A 19,602-nucleotide genomic window follows, 5' to 3' on the forward strand; every position below is an offset into this window, starting at 1 on the left:
TTTTGGGCTGGGCCCCTAAATTGTTGGAGAAAATGCCCATATACCTAATGTTAAAACATTTATTTTTGACAGTCTTGGTCCCTAAATAACTAGAGCTATCACTAAAGGTGATGAATGTACCCCCCGCATGCACTGACACAGTACATTGCAATTTGACGCACACAAGATTGCATAATTATGTGGACTGTATGTATATAGTATAGTAACAAAAAACAAAGTCCCATAACTATGCAGAATATTTATCTAAAAGAATGTAACATGCACCATGCACAACTAGGGCTGGTACTGATCACTTGTGTGAAGTTTCATTAAATTGTGTGCAAGGGTTTGGTAGATTAGGCACGCACAAGATTGCATATGCAGACTGTATGTACATAGTATGTTAACAAGAAACAAAGTCCCATAACTCTGCAATTTTTGTTGCTGAAAGAACCTAACATGCCCCATGCACAACTACTGTTGTTACTGATCACTTGTGTGAAGTTTCATTAAATTGTGTCAAGGGGATGAGGAGAGATGGTATGCACAAGATTGTGTCCATGTATATAGTATAGTAACAAAAAAACAAAGTCCCATAACTCTGCAATTTTTTTTTTCTAAAAGAACCTAACATGCCCCATGCACAACTACTGTTGGTACTGACCACTTGTGTGAAGTTTCATTAAATTGTGTCAAGGGGATGAGGAGAGATGGTGCGCACAAGATTGTGTCTATGTATATAGTATAGTAACAAAAAAACAAAGTCCCATAACTCTGCAAATTTTTTTTCTAAAAGAACCTAACATGCCCCATGCACAACTACTGTTGGTACTGATCACTTGTGTGAAGTTTCATTAAATTCTGTCATGTGGATAAGGAGAGATGGTGCGCACAAGATTGCGTCTACGGACAGACAGACAGATAACCTGAAACCAGTATACCCCCCCTTACAACTTTGTTGTTGGGGGGTACAAAAATAGCTGGTTTATATCCCTGTATAGCAATGTTTTACTTTAATACACTCAAAATCGGTTATACGTAGTCAGAATAATTCACCCGTGCTACGTTCTTGTGAATTTATTCTGTGGACGAATAACCTCTTTTCGTGCATTAATGATGTTAAAACAAGGTTTTCTTAATTGACAGCTACATAAATTAGCTTCTTTTATAACTAAATCTAAAATTTTTGAAATTTTAAGAAAGTACTAGATAACAAGAACTGTCACTAATGGTGACAAATGCCCCCGCAGCACCTTGACCTTTGACCTGGTGACTCCAAAGTCAGTAGGGGTCATGTACTCAGTAAGTACTATCAGCATGTGAAGTTTGAAGGTCCTGGGTGCAGTGGTTCGCCAGTAAAGTGCCTTCATGCAAAAAGTTAACGTTGTGACAACGAACGAACGAACTAACAGACGACAGTTGAAAACTAATATGCCTCCCTTCGGGGGCATAAAAAGAAATGCAGCAGTGCCAAGAACCAAGGTAATAATACTTGACCCGGGACATACATTTCTGTTTGACCTTGACCCAAGACTCCTTTAAAACTTGGCCAAATTTTCACGAATTTTGTTTATTTCAACCTCAAGTTCTCTAAATATTTCTACACTAATACCTTTCTCTATCAGTTTCCATATTGCTGATCGCTCGTTGAAGCAGAGGTTGCTGGGACACGTGACATCCCGTGCCAAAACTTCTCCTCTGGGGACTCAACACAATCATGTCTTTCTCTTCCTTCAGGCGATCTTTAGGGTTTGCCGAACTTCCTGAAATCATATACATTAAAATCTCTGTTTACAGAATCTGAGAAGAGCAAACATCTTCCTATAGATGTGTTTTATTTCCCATCTAGATCTATAGGATTCTCAGTAAATTAACACCTCCAGAACAACAACCAGTGTGAAACAATGGTGTTTTATCTATCGAGATTCAGTTTTCATAGTAAATTAGTGATTCTATATTGTCTTTTTAAGCATGGAAAGAAAAACAAGAAGGGTTCTTTTTAGCGTGCAAAGATATTTACTTAAAGATATACCATGCTCATATTTTACTATAATATTTTATCAGTAAATGTTAACCAGATGAAGGTTTTCAAAATACCAAAACCAGTACATTTTTTTGTAGTTATATTAAATAACAGTCTTAAACTTTTCTGGTGTTCGGACATGTTGCTCTCCCCTCCCAATGTTTTACTCAGTAAATGTTAAATTAAGATGTAGACAAGAAGCTGCGTTCAGTAAACGCTTGATGCCCCCGGTGGCATCCTTGTCGATACAAAGCAACCTAAGTCCAAAACGAGGTCAAGGTCAAGGTCAAACTGAGGTCAGGTGATGTGTGAAGATGAGGAAAGGTCACAGTTTACACCTGTATTAGTATCAATTCATTCCTGTAAGGGGTATTGATGCTAGACGAAACGGTCCCATTTGGTTAACCAAGAGATGGCCCATATAAAGCAACCTAAGTCCAAAATGAGGCCAAGGTCAAACCGAAGTCAGGCGATGTCTGAAGATGAGGAATGGTCACAGGTTACATCTGCATTAGTATCAAGTCATTCTAGTAAGGGGTATTGATGCTAGACGAAACGATCCCATTTGGTTAACCTCGTACGGACAGACAGGACAATCACTATATGCCTCGCGTATCAGGAGATGCCGGGGGCATAAAAATTCTCATTAAGTATACTGATTTTGGTATAAGAACTAACTATACAGGGATATACATTAACACTCGGCCAGCCGCCCAGTGCGACCAGATTTAAAGCCGGTCGAGTCAATTTTCCAAGATAGTCGCCCAGTCGGCGAATGGCTTTGGATTCTTCTTCTGTCAATATTCTGGGGTTTTCCGAGACTGTCTTATTAATATGCATGACGTCACTTAAATCAACCAATTAAAATTACTGAAATATATTACGACCAATAGGCAAATGCGCATTATTTACTCCATCACTAACAATGGCTGCGACCACAGAAATACAGCACTAGAAAGTAGAGATTTATTGAAGGCTGTTACAGAGCTTAGAATGGCCTGTCACGGCAACAAAAGTAAATATTATCAGGATTATGAAACGTCCTAAAGGCCAAAAAGGACTTTTAATGAAAAATGGGCTGTTAACAGACTGTGGCTGCTTAGAACACTGACCGCAACATGGTTTGTACCTTTTGTACAAGTGATAATTTCGTGATGGGTTGTGAGTCCTTAACTCGACAATGTATCAAAATACTAGAATTCATAGATGTCCATAAGCGTGCAGCCTCTATAAACAAGAGCACCGCCTTGCGGGTGCTGATGCTCATCTGATTTTTTTTGTATAATAAAAATATTGTCCTACCCATGATTTTCTAAGTCTAAAAAGGGCCATTATTCTTGCAAAAAGCAGGATAGAGTTATGTTTCTTGATGTACAGCGTCCACTTATGATGGTGAAAAACTGTTGCAAGTTTTAAAGCAATAGCTTTGATAGTTTATGAGAAAAGCTGACTTAAACATAATATTCAACCAAGAAAATGATTTTTCTAAGTCCAAAAGGGGCAATAATCATTGCAAAAAGCAGGATGGAGTTATGTTGCTTGCTGTACAGGGTCAGCTTATGGTGGTGAACAAGAGTTGCAAGTTTTAAAGCAATAGCTTTGATAGTTTAAGAGAAAAAGTTGACCTAAACATAAAACTTAACCAAGAAATCTGATATTTTCTAAGTCCAAAAGGGGCCATAAATCTTGCAAAAAGCAGGATGGAGTTATGTTTCTTGCTGTACAGGGTCAGCTTATGATGGTGAACAAGTGTTGCAAGTTTTAAAGCAATAGCTTTGGTAGTTTAAGATAAAAGCTGACTTAAACATAAAACTTAACCAAGAAAACTGATTTTCTAAGTCCAAAAGGGGCAATAATTCTTGCAAAAAGCAAGATGGAGTTATGTTTCTTGATGTACAGGGTCTGCTTATGATGGTGAACAAGTATTCCAAGTTTCAAAGCAATAGCTTTGATAGTTTAGGAGAAAAATTGACCTAAACATAAAACTTAACCAAGAAATCTGATATTTTCTAAGTACAAAAGGGGCCATAAATCTTGCAAAAAGCAAGATGAAGTTATGTTTCTTGCTATACAGGGTCATCTTATGATGGTGAACAAGTATTCCAAGTTTCAAAGCAATAGCTTTGATAGTTTAGGAGAAAAGCTGACCTAAACATAAAACTTAACCAGGCAACGCCGACGCCGACAACCGCTCAAGTGATGACAATAACTCATCATTTTTTTTCAAAAAATCAGATGAGCTAAAAATGCCCATAAGCAACCCATATCTGCTAGTGCTGCAAAAATCATTCAAACTTTAAATTAAATGTGTCCGTGTTTGAGAGGCTGTGTCCTATGTTTAGAATGTCATGCACTGGTTTCTTTCAGTGCGAGTTTGATGTGTGTTCAGTATTTAAGAAATTGATGTATTTTGGCAGGAAGCAAATTACAAGACTTATTATCAAGTATGTAGATCTAAACCACTGTTCGTATATTTTTCCGCTAATAATAGCTGGGCCCCTAACTTTTAGGCTGGGCCCCTAGAATTTGACTGTTAGGAACCCAGATGGCTAATAGGGTCCGAGTGTTAATTTATATCCCTGCTATTTAGAATTGCAATTACAATTAAATGTCATGTAGTCATGTAAATTGTTAAAAGATAAACAGCCAGTTATTTACAAGTAATATGAACTCATAATGTGGCTAATTATACATTTAGTGTGTACCATTTTAACCTAACACACAATAGTGCATATATACAAAAACCTATTCATTACATGTTTACACAGATACTGTGTAATAATTGTTCTGTTTTTCTCAAATATGAAATTTAGGCATAATGTAATTTTTAAGAGTGATCATCTACTGAAACTTGAAAGACACTGAAATAAAACCACTTACCTGAGTTTCTGCGTAACATTTCACTGCGTCTTTCTCTTGGATCTAGGGCATTTAGAGGCGACGGTCCTCGTGAACCGCTCTTGCTTCCTGGACCACCACTTCCAAAGGAACGATGCCATTTCTCTGCATCCCAAATACCATCCACACTGTAAACATATCATTAGACTTCAATTTCAAAGTTTAATCCATATCTAACCTTGTATTACACTTTTATCCAATTGCAACAATAAACCTTTCCTTATTTGTTCTCAATGTACTATGCATAATACATACACTTAACAAGAGAGATTTTGTGTCACTTCTTCGATTTAAAGCTTTAAAGTTTACTGGAATATCAACAAGAGCTGTCAGTTGACAGTGCGCTCGACTATTCTCAGTGCTTGATAGTATAAGCTATGAGTAAAACTTCAACATTACAATAAGCATATTCTTAGTCGAAAAGGGGCCATAATTCAGTCAAAATGCTTGATAGAGTTGCCTCCTCCTTTTTACAGACTAGGGTCATGATGGTAAACAAGTATGCAAAATATGAAAGCAATATCTCAATGGACTTTGAAAATATTTGGGGTGGTACGCAAACTTTAACATTACAATAAGCATATTCTAAGTCGAAAAGGGGCCGTAATTCAGTCAAAATGCTTGATAGAGTTGCCTCCTCCTTTTTACAGACTGGGGTCATGATGTTTAACAAGTATGCAAAATATCAAAGCAATATCTCAATGGACTTTGAAAATATTTGCGGTGGTACGCAAACTTTAACATTTGTGTGACGCTCACGCCGACGCCAGGGCGAGTAGGATAGCTCCCCTATTCTTCGAATAGTCGAGCTAAAAATCAACTCATTTAAACAAAACAAAAACAGATTTTCTATTCCTTAAATTATACATTAAAGGCTAAATTACATTAACATTACACTGAACCTTAATTACATTAAAATTACATGTAAGTCTAAATTACATTAGAACTGTTTTAGATATGGATTGTATCATTTACACTGTACCATGTAAACTTTAATGATATATTAAATCACTTGTATATAAATGGCTCATTCAAACTGTGAGATGATTCATGATCAAAACACTTACATAAACTCTTTATCAAGGCAATCAGGGATGAGGCGTGAGGCAGGAGCTTTCTCTAAATCATATAGCTCATCCTGAAAAGAAAAATTTCGATTTCAGCAACAGCACTCTTAATATTTAGTTTCTTGGTTTTCAAGTTTCACCAACATATTTCAAGTCATTATGACCTATATATGGCGACTTTCCAGCAGTTAACGGTGTTGAAAGACTGCAGATGCACATCGGCATTGTGTCAGGCATAAGTGGGGCATCCTGGTAGAACCACTGGTCTGCTAGACAGGTGCAAAATGTCATCAAATGACAAACTGAGCAGTACAGAGATGAAGTGCTAGTGATGTGAAGACAGCAACCCTAATATAAAATCTTGCTTTTTAGATAATGGTATAATTTGATTAATTAACAATAACTTGAAGCAGCAGCCAATTAAATACTGGCAGTTCCATTCACAGGTTCGTTTACTGGGTCTCAAATTTGAAGTTTCCTAGCCTCCCATCATTTCCAATCCAATAGGTGATCTTGATAAATGTAAAATTGAAACAGAAGGATATTGCTTACCAAGGAGTACTGGTATGTAGGCATTGTTCCTGGTGTGTCACTTCTAAGTGTCTCATGATCGAGGGACCGAGGTGTGCCCCGCCCACTTCCTGCCTCACTACTACCACGGTCTGACTCCCTGTCCATACCTCACCTTTAGAAGAATACCAAAAATGTATTCATCAGCCATTTAGCCCTTGCATGTAACAGCAACATTATTTAAGGGAACAACATAAAAAGTAAGTTATTTTCTCCTTACTATGCATGCACTGTTTATAGCGGAAACAGTATTTAACTGTCTCAAAAAGGTTAGAATTTAACATTTTTTACAAATGCAAATTTTTGTGAGTGCAAGAAATTACAACTCTTAAATTATCAACTTTATGCACAATTTCGTTCAATTGTTTTTATAGAAATTTTATATATATACACATTTGGATATGTTGACTGTTGTAGAGTCACTAGAAGTTGGACTGTCTGTTAAAACTGCAGACAAAATATCACAACATGATTAGCTGCATGTATATCTACAGTAGATCAAAACTGAACGTTGAAGAAATGAAAATGGTCATCATCTCCAGTTTTTGCACTGGACAAAAATCACCTATTTTTTGCAAGTATACGAACTTAAAAGTCAAACAAAGAGAGCCCTTATCAGGTATACAGTGTATGTAGCTTTTGTGGCCACTTTAGTAACAGACCAGAACCATTTGAACAAGATTGCTGGTAGAAAAAGATGCTTAACACCATAATTTGAAAGGATCCATCAAGACTACTTAAACCAAACATTCCCTCATCAGCCCGCAACCAACAACTTTAAATGTGATTAATCACCATTAACACCTTTCTATCAAGCAAATTTTGTATATACATCTGTTAAGGTACAGTACCGTAAACATTTGAATATATTAGGCATGTTTTTTTACGATTTTTTTTATTTTCGTGCGTATTATACACTGAAGTAGAGCTTCATTTTTCCTTAGTTTGATAGCATGTATATATCACGGAAAATCCGACAATTTTTGTCATTTTTTTCGGACAATTTTTGTCATTTTCGTCAGCTGTCTGTTGTTAGTTTATTTGCACCTCCTGTTGAAGAGCGCATTCGGCTGGGTCTAAAAGCAGGCACGGTACCGTACGATAAAGTTTTTAATTGCGTTTATTTTTAAAATGTAATTAATCATTTAAGCGGCCATGTGTTCATGAAGTCGGTCAACTGTCGTACATATCCAACAGTGATGGATAATGGGCCAGTAGAATTAATAAAACCATGCGAAATGCAAAATTTCGCGGCTTCTGTAAAATCAGTAAAAACATTTACTTTCACAGACTGTTCAAATAAAATGCAATTAAAACGGTGTGTTTGTTATTCCTGTATTCCAAGCCAAATATTACTGATCAATACAGTCGATCATACATTGTTAAACAAACATGCAAATTAACTTCTCCTTTGAAGTGCGCGCAATAATGAAAGGTTTGTTCGCACATATGAAGACTGCTGAGAAGGTGTTGACAGTTTGAGAAAGTGTCATTTTCTCAGAGAACCTGTAAATATTGATGACATTTTTTAAATGTCCATAACAGGTTAAGCAGCGAGTGCGTTCTCATGCAAAGTCATTGTTATGCAAGCCGCAAATGGCTGATGGTAAACAAAATTCTCATACTGATTTTCGATGCGTATTATATTCCAACGTATGTGTTTTCCCAAGATTTTGATACAAGATCGGGGGTGCGTAATATACAAGTTAGCATAATATATTTGTGTTTTTACGGTATTTAAACATCAACAGCTTTTCAGTGTACAATAAAGTGTTCAAGTGGCATGATATCATAATTGGCAGATATTATATTTTTTATAGTAGGTACTAATACCATATTTTAAGAGAAGATCCAAATGTTTGTATGAATTTGTCATTAGTGGATAAAAATGGATATTATATTAGTACAAATCAAATATGATTTTCATCTTTATTAAAACAAGACAAACAAGAGCTGTCAGTTGACAGCGCGCTAGACTATTCTCAGTGCTTGATAGTACAATATAAGCAATCAGTAAAACTTTAACATTACAATAAGCATATTCTAAGTCGAAAAGGGGCTATAATTCAGTCAAAATGCTTGATAAAGTTGCCTCCTCCTTTTTACAGACTGGGGTCATGATGGTAAACAAGTACATTGTATGCAAAATACGAAAGCAATATCTCAATGGACTTTGAAAATATCTGGGATGGTACGCAAACTTTAACATTTATTCTAAGTCGAAAAGAGGTCATAATTCAGTCAAAATGCTTGATAGAGTTGCCTCCTTCATTTTACAGACTGGGGTCATGATGGTGAACAAGTATGCAAAATATGAAAGCAATATCTCAATGGACTTTGAAAATATTTGGAGTGGTACGCAAACTTTAACATTTATTCTTAGTTGAAAAGGCGCCACAATTCAGTCAAAATGCTTGATAGAGTTGCCTCCTCAGGGCTCGACACAACGCTGGTCCGCTGGTCCGAGACCAGTGCTTTTCAGGGAGGACCACTAACTTCTCGAATCTGTGTGGTCCGATGGACCACCGAAAATTACACTCATGTCAATTTTAAAATAAATTAATAAACATTGAATTGTTCACGGTACTGCAGTTGAAATTTGGAATGCCCGGATGTAACGCTGGTATTAAAACCCAGGAACGGAACACGATAACTTATCTATCTGCTTGAAGTATTCATTTAAGAACTATTGAGGTATCAGTACAGTATCCAGCGTTCGGTAGACCCGAGGTTCCGGATTTTGACCCGCGAAAATCGAGAAAAACTCGTATCTGACTCGCACAGAAAATGCCCCATGCATTGGCGTTACCCGCGGAAATTTTCTTTGATTCGTCTCAGTTCGAAAGTTTTGCCCCTGTGCCAATCAAAATCCCAGTGAATTTAAATATTGTTTGCCGCCATAAGCGGAAGTATGGCAGTAGGCGGAGCGTCGTACATTAATTAGCTACTGACATAATGTCAATTATGCCACGCGCCGACTGACACGTTGTCATCTCGCGGTTTTTATTTAGTGCCCGTCATTATCAAAAGTGTTTATTGATCAAAAGTTAAAAGTTAATTGATAAACAATGCGAGATGCAGCCTATTATCGCGTTTGTACAACTTGTTAATTAGCGGTATACAGCTTCTGCTGTATTGTTGTCTCGCCGATTATTACTGAACAACAAATACGAAATTCATTTATTTTATGTGCTTGACATGTTTATATAAGCCGATCGGCCGTTACGATCTATAGCATTTTATTTAATTTATTATCATTACCGAGGCTTTGTTTGGGCAAAAACAAATAAAAATGCTTTTAATAAGCAGAAATTATAAGTATTCAATTGGTATAATGAAAAAACAAGAGGACCATGATGGTCCTGAATCGCTCACCTCTTCCCACATGACCCAGTTTTGAGTATGACATCGTTTTTTCTATTATTTGACATAGTGACCTAGTTTTTGAGCTCATGTGACCCAGTTTTGAACTTGATCTAGATATTATCAAGATAAAAATTCTGACCAATTTTCATGAAGATCCATTGAAAAATATGGTCTCTAGAGAGGTCACAAGGTTTTTCTATTATTTGACCTATTGACCTAATTTTCGAAGGTACGTGACCCTCTTTTAAGCTTTACCTAGATATCATCAAGGTGAACATTCTCACTAATTTTCATGAAGATCTCATGAAAAATATGGCCTCTAGAGAGGTCACAAGGTTTTTCTATTTTTAGACCTTCTGACCTAGTTTTTGAGGGCACGTGACCCAGTTTCAAACTTGACCTAGATATCATCAAGGTGAACATTCTGACCAATTTTCATGAAGATCTTGTGAAACATATGGCCTCTAGAGAGGTAACAAGGTTTTTCTATTTTTAGACCTTCTGACCTAGTTTTTGATGGCACGTGACCCAGTTTCAAACTTGACCTAGATATCATCAAGGTGAACATTCTGACCAATTTTCATGAGGATCTTGTGAAATATATGGCCTCTAGAGAGGTCACAAGGTTTTTCTATTTTTAGACCTACTGACCTAGTTTTTGACGGCACGTGACCCAGTTTCGAACTTGACCTAGATATCATCAAGATGAACATTCTGACCAACTTTCATAAAGATCCCATGAAAAATGTGACCTCTAGAGTGGTCACAAGCAAAAGTTTACGGACGGACGCACGCACGGACGGACGACGGACACCGCGCGATCACAAAAGCTCACCTTGTCACTTTGTGACAGGTGAGCTAAAAAGAAATTTATAACACGTATTTTATCAAGAATTTAATGTTACTTTCGTTTTCCATATTTGTCACCCGTTTTCACGGCCGTGATTTTCGGACATTTTAACGAGATTTTCTAGTGCAATCTTAATGAAAAGTCAATAAAAAGTCTGCATTTAAGAAAAAATGACAACTATTGCAAAAAAATCTCTCATTTTGAATCATTTTTCAGGAAGAGGCACCAAATCCCACCCACTTAAAATATGAATTGCTGAAAAAATCATCTTTATTGACATCTTTATTTTAAATTTGATTTTCAAAATTATTTTTAATAATTAAATGGCAGATGTTTATCAAAATAATAATATAAAAATCACATGTTTTACAGTGTTTGTAAAAAGTACTCCATGAAAGAAGAGGGGGTCTCATATGTTACTGGTTGCGTTAACTTAAAAAAAAAACATGCATCTAGGTAGGACCACCTGAAATTCTGTCGGACCATCAGTTTGCAAAAGCTGCTGGTCCTTCGGACCACCACTGGAAAAAAGTAAGTGTCTAGCCCTGCGTCCTCCTTTTTACAAACTGGGGTCATGATGGTAAACAAGTATGCAAAATATGAAGGAAATATCTCAATGGTCCGACTTTGAAAATATTTGGGGTGGTACGCAAACATTTGTGTGACGCTCACGCCGGGGTGAGTAGGAGAGCTCCCCTATTTTTAGAATAGTCGAGCTAAAAACCATGAATAAATATCTAAGATCTGTTATCACAGGATCATACTTCATTAAGTAAATAGTGGGGTTGGGTAGCCATATATTACAGTGTAAACAGAAAGCAAAATTGTATTTTTTTTATTATTTTAATAGTATAATAATACAAACCAGAAGTTGTTACATTGCATGTAATATGAACGAATCAGAAGCTCCCAGAAAAATTAAGTTACCAGCTGCAATTCCTTTTCCTTTTAGGAAAGGGTCAGGGTGCAGGCATATTGAGAAAAATTGTGGCATTTAACAGTATTTTTGACAAAATATTCAAATTTTGCATCCAAATTCATTTGTTTCTTTGAGAGATGAAGTGTCATCAACTTTTGTTGCAAAATACACTTCATGTTCTTTAGAATTTAAAACATTTATCTTGTTACTTAGAACTGAAACATTGTGAATTTGATCATCAGGTTTGCTTATCATCAAGGTCATGAAATTACTACACCGCTAGATATGAGGGATACCTGTTACTGTATGAGCAGCCATACCTAAACATGGGCCATTTATTTACTACAGTTCTGGTTGACCACATCAGCCATAAATGATGGAATTTAACCTTTAGCCTGCTGGCGGCGGATATTTCAGCCTTTGCGACCAGTGCAGACCAAGATCAGCCTCCACATCCGTGCAGTCTGATCATGGTCTGCACTGTTCGCTATTCAGTTAGTAAATTTTCCGTGAACACCCCTTCGAATAATAAATGGTATTGCCCAAACTGAATGATGGAACAGTCCATTTTAGAAATTTAGCAGGCTAAGGGTTAAAAAGAGAGTTATAAACAAGAGCTGTCACTATTAGTGACAAATGCCCCCGAAGTGTGCCCAAGAATGCTACAGTTGTCTGGCAATGTCTGCGCAAAACAAATAAATATTTAAATAATGACCTTGACTTTGACCCGAGCGACCTGTATCATGCATATAGCATATTCTCAGGCTAAAATAAGTTATTTGCACAAAATGACTTCTAGATCCATATATAAACAAGAGCTCTGCCAAGCCAGGGCACTAGATTACTTTTGGGGACAGGTACCCATACACTCAGGAAGGGGAATTTTTCGTCGTTTTAAGACAAAAAGGGGAAGATTTTAGCCATATATATATGTTACTACTTTTCACACTTATTAATATTGTTCATTTCTAACTAATGTAACTATTTTGTAGCAGTAACCTTACATATAACTTGAAAGATAGTTCATATCTAGTTGTGTCAAACAACCTGATTATCAGGGGAATTTTCTTCTGAGAAAGGGGAAAAAAACATATTGTTTTATAAGGGGAATGGGGTCCATATTCGGCCCCAAAAACGGCTAAACGAGTAATCTATTATTAACGTATCTTTTGCACTAAATGTATATTCCTTAACCAATGTTTCCTACCAAAATTGTGAAGAATACCATACAAAATTATCATATCAATGCAATTCTGAGGCCTGTCCCTACAACAGTTTCACTCGTGTTTGAGGCATATCTATGAATATATGAAATTTTAACAGCAATTTCCGGTAGTCAACTATATTTATAAACTTAGGCAGTAAAAGAATTTCAACAAATCATGAGCACAATCCATGACTTAAATACTAAAGAAAATATTAAGTTTATTATTTTAATTCATCAGTCCTGAGAAAAACAAGAATTTGATAAAAGCTTCCTATTATGGCGTACAAACTGCTATTTATTATTTATTTAATTTGCGATCGTATTTTCCCGGGATATAATACAGAAAATACTTCTGTTTCCTGTCACTTACAATGTATTTAAAACGACGAGAAAAATAAGACAACAAACTTATGAAATCATCTCCTGTTTTTAAAGATAAATATAATCTCATCTTTGTAAATGCAGTTCTCAGTATTCATTTTGATTACCGGACCTCTAGACAGCCAACCTCTAGACAGCCCTGTACGGGTTGTCTAGAGGTGAGGTCTGGTTACCAGACCCCTAGCCACTGCCTTTACATTCGAGTGCCATAGGCATAGCCAATGCTAGTTCTAGCTACCGTAACTTAACAGCATGCCGAACCAGACACTGCAGTAAGTGAATCACGCACAAAATATCAAATGCACGCATGCAAATCACTTGTTGGGGGTACATGCAGGCACAGAGTTCAAAAGTAAAAATCACTGTTTATTTCATCGCACACTTGCCGATTGTTTAGTATGGTCTAAAACGCAGATCCGGTCCAGGGACGTGATAATTTCGTTTCCATCACCGACTTTTTGGTGTAATTGTTAGCCGCATAGAGGGGTTTGGTAAGTGTTTTAGTCAGACATCACATGCGTCTTGTGCAAAAAACTATCGATACGAAATGCAGAAAAGCATTTTAGCTTTTATGAACTCGGCAAAAGGTTAATAAACAGTATTTTATTCGATATTTAACTGCAATTTTGATACACATTTCATATCATTCTGTAATGCGTTCGGGCATTTATTACTGATCAGTGACTTTTACCAATCTTCAGTTGAGTGTCTGATATTTCGGACGAATCGTGTTCCGTTCACGAAAACAAGAAATACATGAACCTTGTGAATACTTCTTGATATTTAGTATAATATCGGGAGGGGCCCTTTGTTTCAGAATTTACTATCTTAACTTTGGAAAAACATTTTGAATTTTCTAAAATAATCTTGTCTGTTATACCCCACCAACGAGAGTTCTGCATGAAAAAACATGTATACACAAATTTCAATAATTAAATAGAAAAATTTCAGATCTGCCATGTAGTGTACCCCCAAATTTTGACGTGTACCCCTATTTTGCAAAGGCAGGAGGTGCATGTACCATTAACTTTAAAAATGAGTGGGCATGCTGACTTGAGTGACACTATTTTTATATTCTGATGGTCGCGTCCACTAAGTTACGGCGTAACCCCATTTGTTTACCTAACCAGGTTGAATCGCAACATCTGCGCATTAACTCTCATGAGAAACTGATGACGTCATGTGAAGTTCGTAGCATGTGGTTACTTTTGAATTTCAGGATCAAAATTTGTTCTATTTAATAAATTTAATTGACTTAAAAATATATGAATTTTTAACAAAATTGCAAAAATTTCCATAAATAACGATTCTATACCGCTAGATTTGTTTTCACAATGAAGAATACCTTGATTAGTAGATTTCGTTAAGGAAATTTATGACCCCAAAGAATTTGCTTTTTTTTGCTAAAATTTATAAAACTCCTTGTTTGCTATTTATCCGTCTGCAAAAATGGGTATTTTCCAGGGCCCACATTCCCGCGCGTGCAATTTTATAGTATACTTCACGGCAAAAGTTTGGCTCCAAATAATTACCGTCCTTAGGTAATTCGTTCTAATTAATTGCTAATTGGATTGAACATCAGAAAGTTTTGGTAAGTTTTACATCTTATTTCTCTGTCTTATTTCAGCAAAATAACCCTGTCAGAGGTCCATACAGGCTGTATGATGCCAACAGACTGACTGATGCATATAATGCAGTACAAGAAGGCACCATGACAATCAGAAGAGCTTGTAAAGTCTTTGCAGTCCCCAAGTCTACTCTGTGTGACAGACTGCATGGCAAACTTGACATTTACGTTGTACAGTCAGGAACTCCTCCTCTTTTCAGTCAGGAACAGGAAGCTTTTCTTGCAAATCATGTAAAGGTCATGGCTGATGTGGGCTATGGATACAGCCGTCAGGAAACAATAAATCTGGCTAGTGACTATGCTATTCATCTAGGACTCAAGAGACAAGGATCATCCTTTAACAGACAAACGGTTTTATAAATTTCTTCAGAGATGGTCAGATTTAAAAGTGGTAAAACCTAGGAGCCTAGATGTAGCCAGGGCCAAGTCAGCAACAAGACTGGCTGTTGATAACTATTTCAGGGAGTTGAAAAATATTCTGGTCAAATATGGTTTAAAGGACAAGCCTCACCTGGTGAACAATGTGGATGAGAAAGGCCTAAGCTCAGAACACAAGCCTCCTAAGATAGTATCTGGCAAGCATCACAAGACACAAGCAGTAACATCTGGCAAGTCAAACACAGTAACACTGATCGGAGGAGTGAATGCAATTGGCCATCAAGTTCCACCTTTTTTTGTGTTTCCAGGTGCAAGGAAGCTGGATTCTTTATTAGCTGGTGCCAGTCCTGGTACTGATGGAACTGTGTCACAGAGTGGCTGGTCCAACACAGAAATTTTCTCCCAGTATATGAAGACCCACCTGAGCAAGTACTTACCTGTGCGTGATGACAATACACATGTTCTTATCATGTACGATGGACATAAAAGTCATGTATCCCTTAGTCTGATACAGTGGGCTCTGGATAACCGCATTGTGTTGTTTGTCTTGCCACCACACTGCAGCCACATACTACAGCCACTGGATGTGAGTTGCTTTGGGCCATTTGAGCTAGCCTGGAATTCCGCCTGTCGTAATTACCTACGGGAATCAGGGGGTGTCTTGTTACACGTTATGATGTGTGTAAGTTAGCCTGCAGAGTTTACAGCAGCACCATTACACCTAGTAACATCATGTCAGCCTTCAAGAAGTGTGGGGTATTTCCTTTCAACCCTGATGTTGTTGATGACAGCCAAGTAGCCCCTTCCACCACTTTTGATAGGAACACCTCTGAGGAAGTAGCACCACAATTGACAAATGCATAATTTGTAAACGCCATTCACCTGATATGACAAAGAGGCCACATCTTATCATTGTTTCATGGGGACAATGTGATAAGTGTCAAGGTTGGGTACATTTGTCTTTCTGTACCCCTGTGAGAGTGATCAGAAGAGGTGACACATTTATGTGCCCTCTCTGTTCACAGTGTTAAAGCTAACTGAAACACATAAAAACTGAATGTAAATATGTTGACAGTTTGAATTATTAACAGTTTATTACCCAGTTCCAGTTTTACAGTGTTCTTGTGATTCTAAACTGTAACTTTTTATGAGCAGTGTAATTCAGGGTTCATACAGATCAGATACAAGAATTCCATGACTTTTCCATGACATTGCCTGGTTTTCCATGACGCAATCCAAACATACGAAACTCGAAATAAATGCAATGATAGTTGATACACTCATTTTATTGGCATACAAAGACTTTTATTTCAAACTATAAAATTTCTGAGCAATCTTGCTATCAGGGAACATTTTTTGGAAAAGTTTATCACTGTCAGCAGAAGATTTGTATGATTGATGTAATGTTATTAGTTTCAGTGTCCATAATATTTCAGCCCTTGTTACATCCTCCTTAGACACAAAGGAGTCTATCCCACTGGCACTTTGTCTTGGACATTGTTCTTGAGTGGGTGGGGGAATACACATATCAGACACGACAGTTTCCTCGCATTTTGTTTCCACAGGTTTGAAAAAAGATTTTAATGTGTCACATGTTTTTGTCGTTTTATCACGGAGTTCAATGCTTGCAACGTGTTTTCCACCTTTCATGTGCGATTTTATTGCAGTTGCGCCCATATTTGACAGATCTATAAGTTTGTCACAGATGGTGCATAAGGCTTTCCTGTTATCCGACTTGAAAGGCTTTAACCATGCTTTGTACTGTTCATTCCTTTCCCCGTTAGTGTTGTATCGGCAACTTCTTTTCTGACTCATATTTTACTATTTTTAGCTATTTCACGCTTAGTTTCGTTTTTAAATGTACAACGAAAATAAACCGGAAACGGTGCAATAGTAAACTTAATGGTCATTTCGTACCCAACCAGATTCGACCCCAATATTGACGTAAATTACTGATTGTACGATTACGCGTTTAAATCTGGATTTTTCTGATATTAAATTAAAACAGATGTAATCATTTTATGCATATACAGACTTATTCCAGATCACTTTCCTACTTTCCATGACGATTTTTAAATTTTCCATGACATTTCCATGACAAAATGCAAAAATTCAATTTTCCCTGACTTTTCCAGACAAATCTCGTTTTCCACGACTTTTCCAGACCTGTGCGAACCCTGGTAATTATCGTAATGTGGACGAAAAGAGGTTTAAAATTTTATGAGGGGAAAAATAGGTCATTGCTGATTGGAAGAAATATTTCATTGTACTATCAGGTAAATATATTTTTTTAATCATATATCTTGTAAGCATGTTCTGTTTGATTATTCTCAAAAAGATTAAGAATTTAACATTGTCTACAAGCACTAACCGGAAGTTTCCTTAGGTGGACGAAATGAGGTTGTACCGGGATACTTCATTCCGTAGAGGGGAAGATAACCGGATATTGCCTATTAAATTAACAGGCGAGTCTGTGGCATTTGATTTGATGAAATTATAGCGCGACAGACTTCTGGCATGATTTCTGGTTAAGTTTCAATACAGGGTGCGTTTCAGCTGGACATCTGCAACAGTGAGATTTAACAAAGAGCTATAAAATAAATAGATTGGCAACTTGAAAGGCATATAGAGCAAATCTCGCCAACCTCCTGTGACAAAAAAACGAGATCTCGTTACCGGAAGTGGCGCTTTCTCCCCGTGCCATTTTGTATGCGAAAGCAATTATTCATCGGTAAAATAATTATCACCGTATGACCACGCTTCTTTCGATGGCAAAAAAACCCCTGTACTTCGTGTCTTAAGACCATTTCTCATTAAGCTAATTTTGTTTTAGAAGCTAACATGTACTTTAAATGTAGTTTTAAACAGGCTGGTAACATTGCCCGATCGGGCTTATGACACAAAAAGTAATATTTCTTGAAAAATAATGAAGATATTTCTTTCAAACTTGGTCCATTTGTTAAGCATAACAAATGATACAAATTAGAATAAAAATAACTTGGTTGCCTTCAGTTTTGGTAGAATTATTTCCCCTTTTCAGATTTTTAAGACGCATAATTTTTGAAGTCCAAGAAAACAATGTTCTAATGCTAAGTTTAAAACAAAAAAGGGTTAAATGGCTTTCTAATGCTCTAAATTATTGCGCTAGTACATGAATGTAAGCATTTTACTCTGCTTTCACCTACAACATTATAGAGAAATGTTAGTCCTAAAAAAATTGCTCATACATCTGCACTAGAAACAAAGTATTTACCCTAAATATATAGAATAAAGGTATTGGCGCACAAGTTTGGAGCACTGGAAAGCCATTGAACCCTTTTCTGTTTTAAACATTGCATTAAAACATAATACTTTTGGACTTCAAAAATTATGCATCATAAAAATCTGAAAAAGGGAAGTAATTCTAACTAAACTGAAGGCAACAAAGTTATTTCTATCTTGATAATCATTATATGTAATGCTTAATAAATGGACCAAGTTTGAAAGAAATATCTTCATTATTTGTCAAGAAATATTACTTTTTGTGTCATAAGCCCGATCGGGCAATGTTACCAGCCTGTTAAAGGTACAAATTGTAACTGCATGCTCGCCGATGTTTGTTTTGAGTAAGATAACGCCGAATCACGCTCTGACACGAGCTCACGCGAGATTACAGCCAGTTGCCATTCTGTGTATTTTATACTTCTTTGGATTTAACAAGAAAGCTACACAACATCTCTGAAGCTGCATAATTTGTTTTAGCCAAGCCAATGCCTGTATTTTAACCTGGAAACCACTTACCCCCTACTATCTTTGGAAGAACTTCTTGGTATGTCAGACAAATTCAACACAATCACCACTTCTGTGTATTTTTCGAATTAGCAGATAATGTATGAAAAAAAAAAATACTGATCAAAACAAGCTGAGCAAAGTTCAGCGAGAATGAAATTTTCAAAGCGTTTTCTTTCCGTGTAGTTTTTTTCGGAATTTTGTAGATATATGAACATAAAATGTACTAAAATTTGAAGAAGAAAACTGTCATGTAATAATATTGCAAGTTCGGTTCAAATTAATGTAGCAGACATTGTGTTTTTTTTTTACAAGTTTGATGCACAACATTCAGAAAATTTACGATCAAGTGCCCGGATTACAAGAAGAACTCAACTGAAGCAAAACTCCAATAAGAATTTAAGCGCCAAAAAGCAACTCGTACTGTACCGTTATGAACACTATACAGGTACATCGAATAGAATCAATGTATTACTGTAAACACTATTTTAAAACTAAAGAGATATATGGTAATGTTATACTAGTATTTGGGGAAATGTTTAGGTGAAAATGTATATCTTCTTTTTAAA

At 36.5% G+C, this 19,602-nt stretch overlaps 1 protein-coding gene across 1 annotated transcript in view; it reads right to left on the minus strand.

Annotated features, from left to right (window-relative positions):
* The window catches only part of LOC123534669 (eukaryotic translation initiation factor 4E transporter-like), a 49,650-nt gene extending 30,267 nt beyond the window's left edge, over positions 1-19,383 (minus strand). The window contains exons 1-5 of the mRNA XM_053519068.1: positions 19,046-19,383; positions 6,520-6,652; positions 5,968-6,038; positions 4,883-5,028; positions 1,592-1,742 (exon numbers count right to left, since the gene is read on the minus strand). Of these exons, the coding sequence (XP_053375043.1) occupies positions 1,592-1,742; positions 4,883-5,028; positions 5,968-6,038; positions 6,520-6,645 (494 nt within the window). The 5' untranslated portion in view covers positions 6,646-6,652; positions 19,046-19,383. The remainder of the gene's footprint in view (positions 1-1,591; positions 1,743-4,882; positions 5,029-5,967; positions 6,039-6,519; positions 6,653-19,045) is intronic.
* Positions 19,384-19,602: the final 219 nt, after the last annotated feature.

This window comes from Mercenaria mercenaria, chromosome 12 (genome assembly GCF_021730395.1).
Source record: "Mercenaria mercenaria strain notata chromosome 12, MADL_Memer_1, whole genome shotgun sequence".
Classification (NCBI taxonomy): Eukaryota; Metazoa; Mollusca; class Bivalvia; order Venerida; family Veneridae; genus Mercenaria; species Mercenaria mercenaria.